This window comes from Chrysemys picta, chromosome 7 (assembly GCF_011386835.1).
Source record: "Chrysemys picta bellii isolate R12L10 chromosome 7, ASM1138683v2, whole genome shotgun sequence".
Taxonomy (NCBI): domain Eukaryota; kingdom Metazoa; phylum Chordata; order Testudines; family Emydidae; genus Chrysemys; species Chrysemys picta.
Genome location: NC_088797.1, coordinates 23,720,603 through 23,741,172, shown reverse-complemented (window position 1 = coordinate 23,741,172; position 20,570 = coordinate 23,720,603). Strand labels below are relative to the sequence as shown.

The window sequence follows — 20,570 nt, the reverse complement described above, 5'->3', positions numbered from 1 at the left end:
TCAACCTGTCCCAAACTGCTGGGGCTGGACTCACACCCTGCTTGGCTCCGGCGCTGTTTGGAAAACTTGCCTCAATCTATTGCAGCTTTATACACTGACTATTGTGTCAGATATTTTTGTCAGCAGGAGATAAACTGATGGAGGTGATGCCTTGGAGCCCGACTCAGTGCTGACAGGTGGGAGGTGAGAGAGAGGGAGCAGCTGAGCTCTGAGCAGAACCGGGTTTACAATGGGGCCAAGCCCACACTGAGAAAGGGCCTATTATGGACCTGTCTAATCTATCCACATGGCTGGGTCTGGCCCCTCGCCTAGAGAAGTCCAGCAGGGGAGTAGATCTCAGGAGGTCTGGGGGAGCTGGGCAATGGGGGAGGTTTGTGTGTGTTGAGGTGCTGGGCAGTGGGGGGTCTCTATGGGGTGCTGTGCAGTTGTTGGGAGTGTGGGGGAGTTTTGAGGGGTGCTGGGCATAAAGGGTTGGGGGGCACTGGGTGGGGGAAGGGTGTGTGGTGCAGAACAAGGCCAGGCAGGCCAGTGTGTCTGGCGGCTGTCGGTTTGTAAACATTGCCCTTGCGCTGAGCTGGGCGGAGCACCCCCATCCCGGGGTGGGCCCCATTGTTCCTGGCCAACCCCTCGCTCTGGGACGGATGCCCCTGCCCCTCCCACCAGAGGGGCCCACAAATATGTTTGGCACCCGGACCACAAAAGGTTAATCCGACCCTGGGTCCGGGTTGATGAGTTTCCTGCCTGCAGACTGGGCCATGCAGAGCAAGGCCAGCAAGAAGCAGCAGGTGCTTCCCTCCTGGCCTCTCAGTGACAGGGGCCAGCTGGAAGCTTGGCCTGGGGAGCCCAAGGCTTAGCGGGAGACTAGCCTTGCCCTTGCCCCGTTCCTGTGGGGGTTCGTGAGCAGGGGCCAGGGCTTATCTGCCCCAGGCTGCAGGTATCCATCCCCATTGGGAGAGTGGGGCTCTTCCAACCCGGGCAGGGGCTCAGGGGCTGCAGCGTGCTGGGGCCCCAAGGGGGCTGAGCCGCCTGCCCAGTGCGATCCCCCCGGCGCCTTCACTTTGCCTGAGTAAGGAAGGACCCGCAGCCCCCGCGGGGCACAGGCTCCTCGACCTCCAACCAACAGAGGGCGCAATACAGTCTCAGCCTTGCTAGACCCATTGCTGCGCATGCTTTAAAAAGCTGTCCCAGTCTCCGCCCATCCGACCGTCTCTCCCTGCGCATGCGTAGTCCCCGTCAATTTGCCTACTGGCGCGTGCGCTCCTCCGCTTTTATGGCTTGTCTTCTCGCGCATGCGTCTTTTTCGCTCCGCTCGGGGTCAGTCGGGCCTCGGTAGCTGTAAGGGGTCAAGATGGCGGCCTCCTCTGTGTGTCGGGCCGGCTGTGCCGCGGGCCGAACCCTTCTGCGGGGTCCCCGCTCCTCGGTGAGTGACCGCGCGCCTCTGCCCCGCCGGGCCTGGGCGAGGAGAGCGGATGGGGCCGGGGCAGGCCCAGCCGCCTTGGCCGCCGGGAAGGTCACAGGGACGGCGAGGTCCTGGGGACCGGCAGTGGCCCAGGCCTGGCTCTGTCTGTCCCGCCGCGGATGGGCTAAGAGATGGGGAATGCGATGCCGGGGCCGTTCGCACTGCGCGGGGCTGGCCGGAGGAGCCGGGCCCGTGGAGGGCGGGGGGCTGGTCTGAGGAAAACAGGCCCTTCCTTCGGGCGCTGCTCCTGCCTGCGCCCACTCAGTCCGGTCGGATCCCGCCCCCCCAGTGCCGAGAGCCCCGGCACACCCGCGGCGGGACCCAGCTGGCTGCGTGCTTCGCTTCGGAGGTGGCTAAGGAGCGCGGTTGCTCCTGTTGCTTCTTGCTGTAGATCAGTCTTACCCAGAGCCTCAACGCTGCACCTGCGGGCGGCTAAATCCTACACGTCTCCTGTTGCCCTCCCCCCCCCCCCCCATCCCACCCGGTAGGGATCCAGCCAGGGGCGCTGGATCAGTATGTACAGTGGAGGTGCTGAGAGCAGTTGAACCCAACTGTGAACCCTGCATAGGATGGAAACCACTTCAGGCCGGAGGGTGCGGCAGCACCTCTACTTCCAGCACCTGTGGAGCCAGCTAGCATCGAAGAAGTTTAAAAGCATCGTATAGCCGCTTGTTGATGCGCACCCAGTTTCCGTGTTTGTGCTGGGATGTTGTGTACTTTAGGGAGGCTTTGCTCCTTTGTAGTAGGAGGTCTGTGGCTGAGACATTAGTCTTAACCCGATATCTAGTTGGCATCTATAAATAGACATCTATTTCCCGACTAACGTCATTCAGTGTATGTCAAAACTGGGTGCAGTTTCTGATGCTGTGGGGGAGCAGAGTACTGCACCTTCTGTTTGACGTTTGAAATCCTGCTATCCAGTTTGGGGTTCTATTGAATACAACAATTTCAAGTTTTAAAACTATTAAGACAAGTCCCTAAAAGCTTATCAAATTGTAGTTGAGGGAGGAAAATGGGTAAAAGGGGGGAGTAGTAATACAGATGTAGCTGGGATAATTTAAAAAAAGCAACAGCTCTTTATTCTGAAGATGTTATGATTATTTTTAAAAGGGGAAATTCAGTAGGGAGCAAATTCCATGCCCTAGATCCCACCACAGCAAAGGTCTGATCGTTCAACAATGACAATGTCGGCATAATGTTAATCAGTTTTTAAAAAATGAGTTAAAAGTAGCTTCTGGTGCTACACCTGCCCTGAGTCCCCCTGCCGAACTTTATAGTTTTGCAGTTGTTTTCCTATTTTGAAAACTTTCCCCTTTTGCTGAGTGCAGAATCCACATGGGCAAGAGCTAGTTATCTAGGGCAGTGGTTTTCAAACTTTTTTTTCTGGCGACCCAGTGGAAGAAAATTGTTGAGGCCCATGACCCAACGGAGCTGGGGATGAGGGGTTTGGGATGTGGGAGGGACTCGGGGCTGGGGCAAGGGGTTGGGGTGCTGGATGGGTTCAGGGCTCTGGGCTGGGGCCAGAGATGAGGGGCTTGGGGTGCAGGAGTGGGCTCTGGGTTTGGGGGAGCTCAGGGCTGGGGATTATGGCGCAGGCTTACCTTGGGCGGTTCCCGGTCAGCGGCGCAGCAGGGGTACTAAGGCAGGCTTCCTGCCTGTCCTGGCACAGTGGACCGTGCTGCACCTCAGAAGCGGCCAGCAGCAGGTCTGGTTCCTAGGCGGAGGCGCACAAGCAGCTCTGCGTGGCTCTCACTCGCAGGCACCCTCTTTCCACCCACCCCTCCCCCCACTCCCATTGGCCGGTTCCCAGCTAATGGGAGTGCAGACCCGGTGCTTAGGGCGGGGGCCCCCCAGCCTAGGAGCCAGACCTGCTGCTGGCCGCTTCCGGGGCGCAGCATGGTGTCAGAACAGATAAGGACTAGCCTGCCTTAGCTAGGCAGCACCGCTGACAGGACTTCTAAAGACCTGGCTGGCGGTGCTGACCAGAGCCGCCGCGACCCAGTGCCTTATATTCCATGACCCAATACTGGGTCGCAACCCACAATTTCAAAACCGCTGATACAGGGGAAACAGTGTAGCACACAATGCAAAGTACTGTCAAAATGCACAGAACAAACTGTCACAGATCCACGGGATCGCTGCTATGCCCCCAGCTTTGGAGCAGTCTCCTGGAGGAACCTGTTCTGTGTGCCAGACCTTTTACAGGCCTCGCTCTTCCTTCAGAGCAGGCTATGCCACCTCACTGCCTCTTTAGACTGAACCTCTGTGGCTTCAGCACTCCTGCTTCATTCACACTGTGAGCTCTGTTCAGCGAGTCCAACTGAGCGAAATCCCTGGTAGAGACTCGTATGCTTTTTAGGAATTAATGTACCTCACTGGGTATTTACTGTGACACTCAAACAGCACTGTCAAAACACTCGGCTTTATTGCTGAACTGGAGCACACCACTGGAAGTCCTTAAGTTAGCATAGAGAACTGAAGATTAAAGCATAGTTCAAATCTGTTCTGGTTAGTCCAGAGCCCAGCCAAGCTGTAGTGAACCCTCATGTTCAGGCTCTGTGTCTTTCTCCATCCGACCTCCTTTGTCATTTTCAGATGAGAGCCCTTACTCCTTCCAGCAGCCACCTCTCTTATCCCACCCACCTCATACCTTCCCAGTCCTTTGTTCTCAACCTCTGGGATTTTGCTCTCTTTCCAGCTGTGAAGTGGGGAAGGCCATCTCCCTGTGGGTCAGTGGTTGCTGGGTGTCAGTGTCCTGGTGATTAGATTTGCCATAGATATGGGGTTGGCCATGGACAGTCTTTTTAATGACCCGTTCAAGCTCAGACAGCTAGGCAACGTTCACTTATGTCTCTGACGGCACAGCTTTCTGCTGTAGTACTTCAGTGATGATGCTACCTATGCTGACAAGGAGGGCTTCTCCAGTCAGATTAGTTAATCCACCTCCCGGAGAGGCAGTAGCTTTGTAAATGTGAGAATTCTGTTGAATTAGTGCTGTCTGCATTGGGGGGTTAGGTTGATTTAACTGTGTCACTTAGGGATATGGATTTTTCATATCCCTGAGCAATGTAGTTATATTAATGTAAGTTCTTAGTGTAGACCTGGCCCTAGCCTGCCCTGAGACCAAATAGTCGTCCATCCTCCCACACCCCATAGCCATGCAAAATATAGGGGAAACTGAGGTACACAGGATTCACAAAACTATTACAGAAAATGTCCGCTTTGTCTCACAAATTAACTGTAAAAAAAAATTAGAGAAAATAATTCTCATCCTTTGAATCTTTCTCCTCCCCCATATCAAATTCAAACTTCTTGTTTTTATTTTCAAATCTCTGCATAATTCTTCACCCTTTCGTTCTTATTGGCCCATATTTTGTGTTGCCCATCTATCCCCTCTTCTGCTGGTGATGCCACCCTCAACTCCCTCTTTGTCTGATTCTCCTATGAGTATCCACATGCTCATCTCCAAAAATGAGCTGGTCTGCAAGGCCTTTTCCCTTTCTACATTCAAAAGCCTCCTGAAGACCCATTTCTACCATGATACCGTGGTCATTTTATGGCAAGGTTGTTGGTGCTTGTGGATAGTCTTTCTTAATTTGTTTATCTTACTGATAACATGGGCAGTTAGAAGGGGGGGAGGGAGGAGAAGGACCCTGAGCTCCAAGCTGTGCTGGGAGAAACCCACCCCCCCCAGCGGTGCTCAGGATCTCATCTCATCTCTCACCTCACTTCAGTCCTCCCCCCCGGCCATCAGCCCCGTTTTGTCAGTTATTTTTAGTAAAAGTCAGAGACAGGTCATGGGCTTCTGTGAATTTTTGTTTATTGCCCGTGATTTGTCCTTGACTTTTACTAAAAATAACTGTGACAAAATCTTAATAATAAATGGTATTGCTCTATGCTGAAGTAACAGGTCTCACATACAGATAGGACTTGCACTACTAAGGGCTTTGAATATGAAGTGACATAGTTGATTTGTAATCTGCTACATATATTGTAAATATATACGTTATAAGCAGCCACTGTAAAGAAACATGATCTATGTATCACTTTCATTGTGTTATCCCTACAATGGAGAGGATGTGTGTACACTGTACACTTAGTACAGATCTACCAAGATATACACTTTGTGGGATGAGTGTTTGGTAAATGGGGATATACAAACCTGAAGGATAACATAAACTCACACTGTCCCAAATCTTAGCATAGGAAATAAGAGTAGAGAGGTACAGATATCAGCCTCTGGAGACCCATTGTATAGATTACGATTTTGGGATGAGGTTAAAACCCTGCAAAAGATCTCAGTTTACGTTAAGAACGCCTAACAATGGGACCACTTCCAAACTCCTGCTTCTGGGGCTTGCCTTGAGCCCACTTGATTCCTCTCATCCTTTTCCATTCAACCTGTGAAGACCCCCCCAGCTCTTGTATCCAGAGATCTCAGAATCTGGCACATCTTATAATTTAAAATATGTACATTAGTGTTTAGGGATCTACTGTGGGAAAGCTTTAGCGAGTGAATCTGTGTTCTGCTGGACTAGCTTATTAGGTCTGCACCGTCATGTGACTCTTGGCAATCTATATGTTGGTAGCTCTGTATTATAGTGTGAGTTGCTGTTTGATGGTGGCTTTCTCTTTAGCCAGCCTTGATGAGTTTGATGAGAAATCGAGGTGCAGCTACCTATGCCCAGGCACTCCATAACATTCCAGAGACACAAGTTACCTCTCTGGACAACGGCCTCCCTGTGGCTTCTGAGGAATCCGACCAGCCTACGTGCACAGTAAGTTGAAGATGGGTTTGGAATCCTCCCATGATCACTGTTAACTCAGTTCAGGTAATGTACTAGTCTTTCAAAGAAGACCAGCCCTTGTTGGAACCAAGGTTAGCAGCAGAGATTCAGCCATTTGTGTTTACTGATTGTGGCTCTGGGCAAACTGGAGCTTAAATAAAAGGCATCACTTGCTTTGGAATGAGTCGACAAATGTCTCAAAAGTCCATTGATGCTCTCTTGCTCTGCCCAGATCTCCCACCTGCATTTGTATGGAAGTAGCTTTCAGACTTACTTACACTTAACTATGACAGCCATTCATTGCTTAATACATCTTTGAGAAATTTCAGAAAAGTATTCTCTTATGTGGCAAGGTAAATGGAATAAATAGACTAGATTCTTTTTTAAAAAATACTAGCCTTCAATGCTGGTGGTAGTGTATGTCCTAGTACTAGCAGTGGGGTTGTCTTAAACTCCAGGTGTTACACTTAGTGACAGGAAACTTGCATATGTTGCTAGCTGTATTTCCTAATTGTATTTATTCAGCTCATCTCTCTTCTGTTAGGTGGGTGTGTGGATTGGGGTAGGTAGCCGTTATGAAAGTGAGAAGAACAATGGAGCAGGATACTTTGTGGAACATCTGGCATTCAAGGTGAGATGATGTGCTAGGTCTGGTACTTTTCATAGGAATTGACCCTATGCAGCTACTTATGATCAAACCATCCCTCTGGGAACTCTGAGATATTCTGACTGACTTTAATTCATATGTGGTTCTGGTTCCCATGGGTCAAAACCATGTTAGAAAATTGGACTTCTTCCACTTGCCACTGCTTAGGATGTGTGGGCACCAAAGCATGCAAGTTAGAAGGAAAAATTACCTTAAGCTCTTCAGGGCAGGAAATGTCCTTGTATATCGCTTCGCAGAATAGGATCCCAATCCTGATCCAGACCTGGATTCCACTGTAATACAAATGATAAGGGGCTGTTTTAGGCACCTACGAGGGCAAAATAAAAGTTCAAGCTGTACTCTCTGTTAAAAAGGCATTTTATCTGTGAATGTGCACTGAATCTTTGTACTGACTCCCATAGTCAGTGTTCTGGGGACTCTACTCTTGCCACTGCCCAGGGGATTTACATGCCTAACTCTCTGTAGTGTTTCCCATGCTAGTCATGGGATGGTATTAACTGGCTCTAAATAGCGAATTGACCAGTCAGTGGCATGAAAATCAGTTGCTGTGCTGCATGCAAGAAGGGTGTGCAGAGGTGCTTGTGACTAACTCCTAAACTTCCAGAACAATTTTTCTATGCAGTTAAGCATTTTAAACAATGCAAATTTAGCCCACTTTAAAAAAAAAAAAAAGACCCGCAGCTTTCGTAACAAAACCCTTATTTAATCCTAACATCAGTAATTTTATTTTTATTTATATAGAAGTGTGTGTGTGTGTGTGTGTGTATATGTATAAAATTATGAAAAGTACTAAAAACGAAGCACTCTTGCTTTGCTACTCGTGTAGTTTGTGGCAAAGAAAGTATTGCTCACAATTTTAATATATAACAAGTTGGAGACTCACTGCTGATATTGGGGTAACTCATTTACTGGACAAACCTGTGTAGAAAGTTTGCATGAGTATTTAGCCCACATTAAATGAACAATGCTGTAAATAACAGAACTTTCCTTATGGCTGAGTCTCTCTCGCTTTTTAATAATGTAGCCACCTGCTGAGCAGCACTATTGTAGTGCAAGCAAGCCTTCCTGCCGAATAGGCTTGGGGGGAGGGATAGCTCAGTGGTTTGAGCATTGGCCTGCTAAACCCAGGGTTGTGAGTTCAATCCTTGAGGGGGCCACTTGGGGATCTGGGGCAAAATCAGTACTTGATCCTGCTAGTGAAGGCAGGGGGCTGGACTCGATGACCTTTCAAGGTCCCTTCCAGTTTTAGGAGATAGGATATCTCCATTAATTTATTTTATTTTTATTTATAATAGTAGCCATACTATGGTAGCTTTCACTGGGAGATCAGCCTCACTTCATGGTGACAAGCATTTTAGGGCATTCTGGAAATTGCATTTGTACTCATTAGTAAGTACCTATTGGCATCTGATGGGATTGAAACAAATTACTCATAGCTACTTCTAAAGTGGCTCCCTGAGTTGTGTGAAGATCTATGTCATTAATTTGGTTCTTTAGTTGTCAGGGAAAAACCTAACCAGTTTCTAGCTATGTTTGTTTCTTTTAGGGCACAAAGAAACGTCCTTGTGCCACTTTTGAAAAGGAAGTGGAGAGTATGGGTGCTCACCTCAACAGTTACACCTCCCGGGAGCAGACTGCCTACTTCATGAAAATCCTGTCCAAAGACCTGCCCAGAGGTAGTGTGACCATTAAGTCTCTGATCAAGAAAGAACTTGAGGGCAGAGAAATACTATATATATATATATATATATATATAATGTGTATTAATGTCTCTTGTTATCAGGTGCCTGTGGAACAAAGCAGAGACTCTAAGGCCATGATTCACTTAGTACCCAGGCAATCTGAGCATTTGCAGGTCCTGAATGGTTAACTGATGAGCATATAGCCTTCAGCTTCATATTCTTCTAAAATAAGCCTTTGCGGCCTACTGTACTACTGTTCTGTAGATAGCCTTCCAGTTTTGGGCACTCACACTGCATTGCCAGTGTATGGAACCCCTGAACTACTATGTAATTCCTGTACCAGTTTTATTATGCCTCTGAAAAGCAAAATGTTATGCTAAGCTGAGAACTGATTTTTAATGTTGAGATTTCCACATATTGAAACCATTTCATTGTATCTGTTTTGTGATCCGATGGAGACTTGAACTTAGGTGAACAGCTAGTATGTTAGCCCATTTTGCCCCACATCCCTGTCCCATTGTGGTCTCCTACAGTCCCCCTTTTTCCTGAGTCCTGGTACAGTGTTTATTCCAGTCCATACCCATTCCTCCTCCAGATTATGATCTGTTTTCAGTTTCCTGCTGCATTCTGTAGTGGCCAGGTAAAGGAATTGCTGAAATTGTGTGTGTTGTAGCTGTCGAGATTCTGGCTGACATTGTGCAGAACTGCAGCCTCGAGGATTCTCAGATCGAGAAGGAACGGAGCACCATCCTTCAGGAGCTGCAGGAAATTGACAGCAACTTGACAGATGTCGTCTTTGACTATCTTCATGCTACTGCTTTCCAAGGCACTGCCCTGAGCCGCACTGTTGAGGGAACCACTGAGAACATCAAGTGAGCAGCAAATTCACTCTTTTAGGTCTGGAGTATGATATACACCAAAGGACAGTCCCCCTTCTGCTAACACACAATTCTTGGGAGCACACATTTTGTGTTATGGATCCTGATAAAAGGGGAGCTGCATAACCTCAACTACATGCTAGTAAAGCACATTAGCAACAAAAGTATTTGTACAAGGAAGCCAACCCAACCCATTTGCACATGGCTGATCTGTTCACCATAGACTTACAATTTTTGTCTTGATTCTGTGCTTCCCACTGCTGGTGACGATGCTGTATTATCAGTTTTGGAGTTTGAAGTCCTGTTGCCCTAGGATAGGCCTCGTACTAGCGGTGCTACACAAGCTTCTCTCACGTATTCCCCACCATTGTTCCTCAGCCCTCACTAGGGGGATTGAATGTTTAGGCTAAGAGCCCAGCCCTCTCCTATACCTAGTCTGTGGTGCCTCTGAAATCACCAGCCAGGAGTGGCATTATGGTGATGGCCTTGACCATGGGCACTTACCCATTAGCAAGTAGGTAGGCTACTAAACAGCCATCTGAGAGTAATGACTTCTGGTCACAACTGATGTAGGCTGGATTTGAACTGGAGACCTACAAGTGAAAGGTTCAGTATCCTAGTCCCAATTCCCTAAGCGTTGCAGTCTCCAGGGTACAGCACAGTGGAGGGCTAGATGACAGATTCCCAGGAGATGTTATTACTATAACCAAGGGTGTATTGAATACATTGTCACTTCAGTTGTATTGAGTACCGCCTTCCCTGACCACCCAGCCCTCACAGCTCAACTTATCTCCTCCAGACCTGGATTGTTGGGATATTAAAATGTTGTGTATGCTCTTCAGGAGTCTGACTCGTGCGGATCTCGCTACGTACATTGACACTCATTACAAGGCCCCTCGCATGGTCCTGGCAGCTGCTGGAGGTAAGTGCTAGTTTCCTGGGACTCTAGGAGAGGGGTTCTCTCAACAAAATTTTTGGTGGCCTCAGAGTGCAGCCACCAATTCTTGCTGGTGGCTGCTCTGACAATTTTTCCTAAAATACTTAATTAACTTTAGGAAAAACAAATAAATATGCACATATACTTGTCCAATGCATTGTACTTTATGTAGGGGTTTTTTGCAAACTCGATAATAAAAGTAATGTACAGTTGTCTCTATTCTTTACTGGACCTAAATAGAATAGAAACAAAAATAAGGTGCTTTGCATGTTCTTGTCTTTTGTTGTTTCATTTGCTTTTTTGGTTTTTAAGATTTGTTAGCTGGGTGGCAGGCAGTGAAAAGTGATATTAACTAACATACAAATATCACTTTTCACGGCAGATTTACTCAGCCTGGGTAAGCTGGGGGACAAATTAAGCCCTCACTGAGGAGGTAGGCAAGGAGGCAGCGGGGGCCGGCACCTGGGAGCCAGGCTGGGGCCGGGGGCCAGAGACTGCCGCTGTGCGGCTGAAGTCCGGGGCTGGAGGATGCAACGGGGGCCAGGGGTGATAGGGATGAGATGAGCCTGCCGCTGGAACCCGTGGATGGAGGAGGCAGCGGGGCCCAGGGGCGATGGGCAGGGGGTGGTGAGCCAGGGGCTGGCAGCCACTGCCCAGCTGGAATCAGATCCCGGAGCCATTCGGCCAGAGCCTGGGGGATGGAGCCCGCTGCCACGCAGCCGAAGCCCAGGGCTGGAGGAGGCAGCGGAGGCCGGGGCAATGGGGGGAGTGGTGAGCCTGGGAATGGAGCCCACGGCCAGAGCCTGCCACCCTAGGGCTGAAGCTGGAAGCCTCAGCCCCATCACCCCAAAGAATGTGGGGCACTCTCACCAGCTGCCTGTTCCTCTGGCATTTCTGGCTTCAGAGTGGGGCAGTGGCCAATCGCTGCTGACAGCCCCAGGGGAGGGGCTGCTGCTTCACCTCGCCTGCCCCCCATCACCACCAAGGAGGCTGTGCCTCCAAGAAAAGGCAGCCATGGTGGCCGCATTTGAGAAACAATGCTCTAGGAAGTCTTGATATTTTAAACCTGCTGTTTAGACTCCAAAGCGCGCACTCTCTCATCTACGGCTCTTGTCTGTCACCTAGTACATAATATTCATTTATTTTTCCTCCTTGCGTTTCAGAGGCTCAAGCAGCTGTACTGATCTCTTGTTCCTTCTGTTCCCCTTCCCAGGTGTTTCCCACAAAGAACTGGTAGACCTTGCCAGGCAGCACATGAGTGGAGTTCCCTTTAAATACAAGGAGGATGCGGTGCCCATCCCCCCACCCTGCCGTTTCACTGGGAGTGAGGTAAATTCTTCTTGGCAACAGCTGATTGCTTTGAATACAAAGCATACCTTTGTGACATTAGCCCCTGGTCACTTCAGGGATGAAATCTCTGTGTAAACTTGTATATTAGTTTCTTTGTATGAGTATATGGCACCTCAGTCCTGACCTACAGCAGACCCCGCTGTTCTAGTCTTGAGACCCTACACAGCTCTGCCAGTCTTGCGAAAATGTTTTGGTTGTAGATGTGACCAAAATCCACTAGGAACTTATTGAGGCTAGTACTTGCATCTGTTACCTAATGGAGTCTAGAAACCAGATGCATCTGGTGACGTGATGGGCACATTGCATATAAGAACTTAAAGGTGACAGGCTAGCTGATTTTGCCCACGACAATAAATCCCCTAATTTATCAACCCATGCTTTGCACGAGACCCTGGAGAGAAGGCCACCATGCTCACTCTACTCTTGCCATGCCCCTTGATGTTTTTCAGATCCGTGTCAGAGATGACGCCTTACCCTTGGCTCATGTCGCTATTGCAGTGGAGGGGCCAGGATGGTCCAGTCCAGACAACATTCCCCTCCTTGTAGCTAACTCGATCATAGGGCGCTATGACCGCACCTTCGGAGGTGGTAAGGTAAGAGACCTGGGAGCATGGCATTGTGAGTCAGCTGTAGTGACTTAACCTTAGGATCTCCTTGAGCGGGAAGCTGTTGTGTATAATATTGAACTCTGAAATGTTCCCATGAAATGGAGCTTATCTGTGAATCCAGAAGGCAGGATAGAAATGCCAACCAGGGCTGATCTGGGACACCTCTTGGGCTGGATGGGGTGTGGCAAGGAGGTCCTGCCAGTCCTCTCTGGCGAGAGCTATATGCAGCTTTCTCAGAGAGGATCGCTGCACAGCAGATCCTCAGCAGGTACGGAGTAGGACTCAGTAGGGCGATTCCCAGCAAGGAGCTTGTACTCCTGAGTATCCCTTCCCTGAATTTGTCCTGTGATGCAAAGACAAAATGTTCATTTAGTGGTGATAGTATTTAAGCAGGGCAGGGTAATATGTATCCCTATGACACAGGCATATCTTATAACTGCAGTGTGGTGAGGACTGGTTTAAAACCCAGTGTACACCTCTTCTGTCTCTGTATAGAGACTCCCTCTGGCAGGGCATGCCTGTAGTGTAGTCCACTCTAATTCCAGGCCACCTACTCCCTGTATCCCCCACCTTCCTTGTGGTACCCTTCTGGAATGGTACCAAGTACCACCTCCACAGTGCAGTGCTGGGAAAGGAGAAAAGTTTAGTGAGATGTAAAAGCCTTCAGCAGGCTGTACACTCTACTTTCTACCATGCAAGCTTGTGGGGTAGAGCCTGGAGTGTGCCCCGAGTTAAGCTCTCACATGGCATCCTGTTGTGCTCTCTACCTTGTTTGCTCTTCTGACCCTATAACCACTCGGGGGGGGGCATTTGAACTGTCAAAGGAAAGGTGAGCATTTGAATCACTGAGGGTGTTTACTTATGTGCAGAATCAATCCAGCAGGCTGGCTACAATTGCAACAGAGAATAAACTCTGTCACAGTTTCCAGACCTTCAACACTTGCTACTCTGACACAGGCCTCTTTGGACTCCATTTTGTTTCTGATGCTCTGAACATAGAAGATACACTGCACTTTGCTCAGGGAGAGTGGTGAGTGTGATTTGCTGCGTGTGGTCAGTCCCTATTATGGAGTCTAGATCTAGTAGAGAACTTATTATATCCTACAGAGTTTAAGCCCATGTACTATCAAGAAGAGTCCTGTGCTGTCTAGAGTTTTATCTCATGTTAATCCTTTCCTGTGGAGCTTCCATAACTTCCCTTGGGAAGAAACTCTACAGGCTACAAGAGCAATGACTCCTGATGTCCCTCCTGAATCTTCCTTTGCCTTAATCTCACCCCATTGTTCTAGTTTTATCCCCCTGACCTCCCTGAATGATGGATGTGGTCCCTGTTTGTTCTGGTGCATTAGCGATTGTTCTAGTGCAGGGGTAAGCAACCTATGGCACACATGCCAAAGGCAGCACGCGAGCTGATTTTCAGTGGCTCTCACACTGCCGGGGTCCTGGCCACTGGTCCAGGGGGCTCTGCATTTTAATTTAATTTAATTTTAAATGAAGCTTCTTAAACATTTTAAAAACCTTATTTACTTTACATACAACAATAGTTTAGTTGTATATTATGGACTTCTAGAGAGAGACCTCCTAAAAACGTTAAAATGTATTACTGGCACGCGAAACCTTACATTAGAGTGAATAAATGAAGACTCGGCACCCCACTTCTGAAAGGTTGCCGGCCCCTGTTCTAGTGTTAGAGCCTCTTATTCCCAGACAATGTTGCCTTTCCCAGAGCATGTGAAAGGCACGGCCTGTCCATCATCTTGTTACACTTTAGAAAGATGACCTGGCGATACATAGTGCATAGTCTAAGCCCTTTTGACTCACTGGCAAATGCCTTGGTGCTGGGGACCATTCAGTGCCGAGATTAGAGGGACTTCACATTGTTTAGCCTTCCGCAGAGTTTGATATGTGTTCCAGCAGTGCCTAGAGGCTACAACCTAAATTGGGGGCCCCCTGTGCTAGGAACTGTACGCAAAGAGCAGGAAACAGTCCTTGCCCCCGGGAGCTTGCTATCTGAATAGACAAGAGACACTGGATGGGAGAAAGGGATGTAAAACTTGTAGGGAACCTACTAAATTGCACAGAACCCTTAGGAATTGGAATCCTTGGCAGTGGTCAGTGACTGACTCCCATTTTGCAACTCTTAACAATCCTAGCAGCAGAGATTGGGAGTGATTGAAGGTTATAACAGCAGGACTAGCAGCATGCCCTGGTCCCTTGGCTTTCTTACTTGTGGCTGCCAAGTTGGAGTGACACACCTGCCATTGAGGTGCTCCCAATTGTGACTGCCCGGGTAAGGTATTGTCATTCCCCCCATGTATGCGCTGACTGCACTAGCACTGAGCTTGCTCTGGCCAGCTGTCAGCTTTCTGTGCTACTCACTACTGAGTTCGTTGCCACTCTGAACAATACATGAGGAAGGTTAGTTCTTGGTGCATTAGTTAGTAGCAAGAGGGTTGAAGACCTAGTATTCAGTTTGTATAAGAGGTTGACAATCGAGGGGTAGTGTTCAAAATAAATGTGGGTGGAGGTAATCACTTCTCATCCTGTACTAGTGGAAGGTCTTTGAGAGCCCCTTATTCTCTCTGATTCCTGTTCAGGATGCGTCTGTGCATCAGTGTGACAGACGGGGAGGTGAAGAGAGCCAAGAACATCCTACGGAATGCCCTGGTGGCTCAGCTGGATGGTATGTTCTGATCTAAGGAACAGCTGCTTTGCATTTATTTAACACTCTAAGTTGTGGCCCTCCTGGAAAGGAGGGGCTCTGGCTAGAAGCAAGGTGCTACTGGCAGGCAGTATGCAAGGTTGTTCCTCAGCCCTGACCTGGCATATCCTCAGTTTCTGGCCTAGGTTACCACCCCAGCTTTGTTAATTCTGAATCCTAGTCTATAACACTCCATGCTATCCCTGAATCCATGGGCCTCTCCTGAGCAAAGGTGGCAGTGCCAAAACAAATTGGGCACCACCCTTGTGATGCCTGCTAAGGGCAATGTTGAGACCATCAAGCTGGTTTCAGTTATGACCCAAGTTAGGTGTGAACCAGGGTCTCCAGAAGTGGAAGTCATAATACATTTTTCTAGTCCCCACTGGAGCTGCCTAGGATGGCCTACTAAAGGAGCGTGTGGGTGCTGGGTTATTGGAAGCTGACTAATGGTATGGGCTGCTTGCATACTTTTTTCCAAACTGGTGGTCATGCTATGACTAAGGCTAGGATTTTGTCATGGTTATTTTTAGTAAAAGTCACGGGCAAAAACACAAAAATTCACAGAAACCGTGACCTGTCTGTGACTTTTGCTGCTGTGGCTCCATGGTTTCCCCTGCCATCGTGGTGGCTCTCAGCTGTGGGGTTCCCCCTCTGCCCGCAGCAGCTGGAATCTGCAGGGTGACCATATTTCCCAAATAGAAAATGGGGACCCCCCCCAGCTGCTCACCCAAGGCGTCCCCTGCACGAGGCTGTTGCCCGTCGTTGGAACTCTGAGGAGGGCCCCCTCAGGAGTCTGTCGCTGGAATCTTGCAGGGGGCCCCCATTGCTGCTGTTACCTGTCGCTGGAACCCTGGCCAGGGCCCTGCTGGCTGCCAGCTCCAGAGTCCCACAACCGCTGGGGCTGAAGCAGAAAATGTCTCAGAGGTCTCTGGAAGTCATGGATTCTGTGACTTCCATGACCTCCGGGACCTAAACGTAGCCTTAGCTATGACGTGCTGGAAGGCCTTTGACTATCTTGCTCAAAACGTGAGGTCTTTCCTAATGAATCTCTACATCTTTCCCAGGTACCACACCTGTATGTGAAAGTATTGGGAGTCATCTCTTGAACTATGGACGCCGTATATCTTTAGCTGAATGGGATGCCAGAATTGCTGTATGTATCAGTTCTTATGGGAGCACTCTTAACCTTACTCCAGGTGTTTGTTATTGGGCATAAAACCTGCTACTGAGAAACTGGGCATCTAAGGCACTTACCTGTTTGTTTATCCTGGCGAGTCAAAGGCAGGGTCAGTGTTAAACAACTGAAATATATATAGTGGAATTGCCAAACATAAGGCTATACTTGTGTTCTGTGTTATCGCACCACCTTCCTGCACCCTAGGTCTAGATGCTGGTTCATCCCTTGTAGGTTAGTGGTACAACATATAACCCTGTTAAGTGACCTGAGTGTCTATAGCATTAGTGATGTGGGCTCATTTGTGTGACTCCACCTCTGATGAGATGGCCAGGATATAGCTTAAGCCGGAAAGGTCTCAGTGAGTATATGCCAGTTAGACCTTCTCTAACCAGAAGCCTGAACTAGAAATGGCTTGAGAGATTCCACCCAGAATATTTTACTGACGAGCAGAAAGCTGGTCACAAAGTTCTCCTTTGCTTACCCATTTGGCTTTAAGATTGCGGCATTAGAGTAATATTGAGAGAGGAGTGTTCTTTAACAGGTATTTCCGGGGATCTTCCCCAAGGGCCCCCTTGTGCTGACTCTTCCTTCTGGTCAAGAATGGCTGGCTCACGTTGAACTCTTAATCTTCACCTCTAAGTCGATTTGTTACTCCCTCACTTTTAATACTTATCCCCAAACTCCCTCTGTCCGATACATAGTGGGTGCAGTCTCGCAAGAGCCATATAACAAGGGGCTTCATTGCCTGGCCCTCTGTGTACAATCTCTGGCACTGTGTAGCACTACATATAATACATAAGTTGAGAGACTTTACTTCTATAGACTGGCACAGGTTGTCCATATCCTCCAAGAGGAATTTCTCATGGATACTGTAACTGTCCTGGCAGACAAGTAGCCAAATAACTTCAAAGCAGCGTCATATTGAGCAGATAAACAGATAAGGTCAAATCTCTTGGTCTTTGGCAGTCTGATTGTGTGGTAGTTGAGCGGCTTTTAGTTTGTGTAAATGTGTGTCTATCAGAAACATGACTCGTTGCCTGTTCTTGTCATTTCCTGTTAGGCTGTGGATGCTAGGATGGTACGGGAGGTCTGCAGCAAATACATCTATGACAAATGCCCAGCAGTTGCAGGAGTAGGTAAGTGACCTGGTTATAGGCACAGGTTGAAAAGCAGCCAACGTGGTTGAGTCTTTGTTTATAATGGAGAGCAAGATGTCTGCTTGGTGGATCTCTGGCAGTTTTCTGTATCAAGTAATTTGTCGTTTGTTCTGGCTTCTTTCTCCCTCTAATTTACCCTCCTGGCAACTTCACTACTGTCTCCCCTGCCTTTGTGCAGCAGATATGCTGAAGCATGTTCACCAGAGAGTATGTTCTGAAAATCTAGTTAGGCACAGATGCTAAGACAATGGCTTTGGGCTGCTGGCCAGCCTCCCGCTCCGTTACAGGCTACAGAGATGTGATTAACAATGGAGCTTCAATCTGTGGGTGGGGACCGCGGTAGCGCCTGCCAAATGTCATCTCCTTACTCTGTGGTGACATCAGTTAATGTAAGAATCAGTGGGCTTGACTCCTTGCAGTGCTACTCTGGCATGCCTGTCTGTCAGCCAAGGAGATGTTCCCCTTGGAAAACTTGCCCAAGCAGCTTCCCTCCCTTAAGTGCCTGGTGGATTCCCCTCCTCCGCACAGTGATCTCCAAGATTAAGTTTGAATCCTCACAGGGGAGCTATAAGAAAAAGGAATTTCAAGACAAATGGGAAGTAGTGTTAAAAACCACTGTCCAGTTAAACTGTCTTTATAGACTTATTTCTTCCTACTGTTGAACCGAGGTTTTAATGTAAGGATTTGAGTCTGGGTGTGGTGGCGTCATTGGATCAGAGAGCAGTAGAATTGAGAAGCTGATGGTGGGTCTCTTCACTTCATTCTAAGTGACTTTCTCCTCTGCTCCCTCAGGTCCCATCGAACAGCTCCCAGACTACAACCGGATCCGCAGTGCCATGTACTGGCTCCGTTTCTAGGCTGTGCCCCCTGCAGAATGGAAGTGGAGACGTCTTGGGCTGGGATGGGGCTCCCAAAGGATGGATCTGTGTCTGAATCTCTTCTGTGTGGCAGTGGCAAGATGGGCCTTGCTGTAAGCTCTGTACAAACACTTGTCTTCTGAACTGTTAAAATGAACCAAGACAAATAAATATAATTTAAATGCAGTTGGCTCTCCTGGGTGTTTATGGCAAAGTGCCACTGTTGGCTGGGTGTGGGGTGGAAGTTATTTCATGAACCTCTCCAAATTGGTGACACACTGGAGCAGCATTAGCACTGGCAAAGATGTGGCTATAGTAGCTGGGCTGTGATAGGGTATGCTGAGTTAAGTGATGCCTGGAGTCATTGCTCTTCCCTTTCATCTTTGCAGACCAGTATAACTAACACACAAGTGGCCGAAGACTAACAGGGACGTTGTTGGTCTGGATTGGCGTGCATTGAGGAGGGCCATGCAGAAGGAATCTTGCAAAGCCTTCTGGTATTTGGGCCTCTTGTCAGTTTCTATAAATGCTCCAAGGTTCCTTCTTCCCTTTAAGGAAAATGGGGAAAAAAGGTTTTGCTTCTCTTCGCCATGGGATTGCACTCTGTGTGCGCTGTTCAGTCACTGCCATAGCCTGCAGAGACCTTGACACTGGTCTCTTGCTCTGTGGCACCAGTCTAGAGCAGAAGGAGAAATGTCTCTAATCTTCACTCTTCCATCAATACAGCTCTTTCTCGCGCCTCGTCACAGTGGCTATAAACAGAACTGTTACTCACTGACACCTTTTTGATGGGCACAGATTAGCTGGCTTCACCCAAGAAGTTGCTTGGTATTTTCTTTCTCGGTGCTCTGAGTAAAGGGGCAACCTTGGACTAAAAATTTGCTTTCAGAAAGCAGTTCATCTGCTCTGCTGCTACCCAGCAAGCATCAGCGTTTAAACTGCCACAAAGATCAGGAGGGAAAGTGATGGAGCAGCCATCCAGTTGGGCAGTACATGTAAGGAGAGTGGTAGCCTTGTGCTGTGTGATGAAACTTAACTGTATTGATTCAAGTTTCTTTTGCTCTTTCCTGTGTGTCAGACCAGGGGCAGCTCTACGTATTTTGCTGCCCCAAGCACGGCAGTCAGGCGGCTTTCGGCGGCACGCCTGCGGGAAGTCTGCTGGTAATGCAGATTTGGCGGCATGCCTGCGGGAGGTCCACTGGTCCTGCGCCTTCAGTGTACCCACCGCGGGACCGGCAGACCTACCGCAGGCATGCTGCTGAAGGCAGCCTGACTGCCACCCTCACAGCGACTGGCAGGCCGCTCCCAGCGGCTTGCCACCCCAGGCACGCGCTTGGTGCGCTGGTGCCTGGAGCTGCCCCTGTGTCAGACACACTAAGCTTCACTACACGTGAGTCCTAAGCTATGAATAGCATCGCTTGAGCAGACAGCTTGGCCTAGGCGAGAGGTTGAAATTGTGGCTTGTTTCTCTAGAATGAGTGATTTGGATCTATGTTCTTAGTTCACTTCCCACCTCCTTATTTCCAAGAGTGCACCAGCATTCCTGTCCATTCAGATGCTTTTTGGAGAGAGCCTCTCTGAGCTGGGGTAACCTGCCAATGTGTGCGCACACACCACCTCCACTTCAGCTCAGCGCACTCATTTCTAGTCCAGGTACAAGTACTTTTTTCATCTGGAGGAAGGCTGTCAGGATGCCAATGGGCACGTGATGTGCACACTGCTGTGGTTCAACAGTAGCATGGTACAACTCTTTGGGGCACTACCGTTTTACCGTTTATGCACAGTGTTTGGCACCAGGGGCACTGATCTGATGGGGGGGCCTCTGTGCACTACTCCTACTAGTAACGGAGGGAAAAATGGGTGTCTAATGGCACAGAGGCTTGGGAATGGGGTTCAGAACTCTTCATCTTGAGGCTGATGGTTAAATGCGGGTAAGTCAGTATTGATCACAACTTGTTACTGGTTGATGTCTTTGTTCTGTGTGAAATGATTAGGACCTAGACCAAAATCAAATAGACAAGTGTCCCCATCAGACAAACCACCAATAATCAGTCCAATCTTTAACAGTGTTTGAGAGGCCAAGAACTGACTGGGCCATGGAGTCTGAACTATCTTATCCCTGGAGTCTGTGTTGGGTTGAGGTGGGCAGTCAGGGCAGAGTGGAGGAAACGTATCCTGCTCTTTGCTATACCTGGTTGGTCTCCTCTAGCCACACAACTCCTGTGTTGTCAATCCAGCATCTTTCACAGGCATGAAATTCACAGGATATCTGTGGAAAGCTGACTGTATGGTCAGACCCAAAATGTACAA

The 20,570-nt window shown here is 48.7% G+C and overlaps 1 protein-coding gene across 1 annotated transcript; it reads left to right on the top strand.

Annotated features, from left to right (window-relative positions):
• The first annotated feature begins 1,206 nt into the window (after positions 1–1,206).
• On the top strand, positions 1,207–18,446 carry LOC101933486 (cytochrome b-c1 complex subunit 1, mitochondrial). Its single transcript, XM_005288372.5, has 13 exons — positions 1,207–1,420; positions 6,097–6,237; positions 6,791–6,877; positions 8,460–8,589; positions 9,269–9,467; positions 10,316–10,395; positions 11,624–11,739; positions 12,210–12,353; positions 13,238–13,398; positions 14,966–15,051; positions 16,134–16,222; positions 17,307–17,382; positions 18,196–18,446. Exons 1-13 carry the CDS (start codon positions 1,349–1,351, stop codon positions 18,258–18,260), a joined length of 1,446 nt encoding a protein of 481 aa, XP_005288429.1. The 5' UTR covers positions 1,207–1,348; the 3' UTR covers positions 18,261–18,446.
• The last annotated feature ends 2,124 nt before the right edge of the window (positions 18,447–20,570 follow it).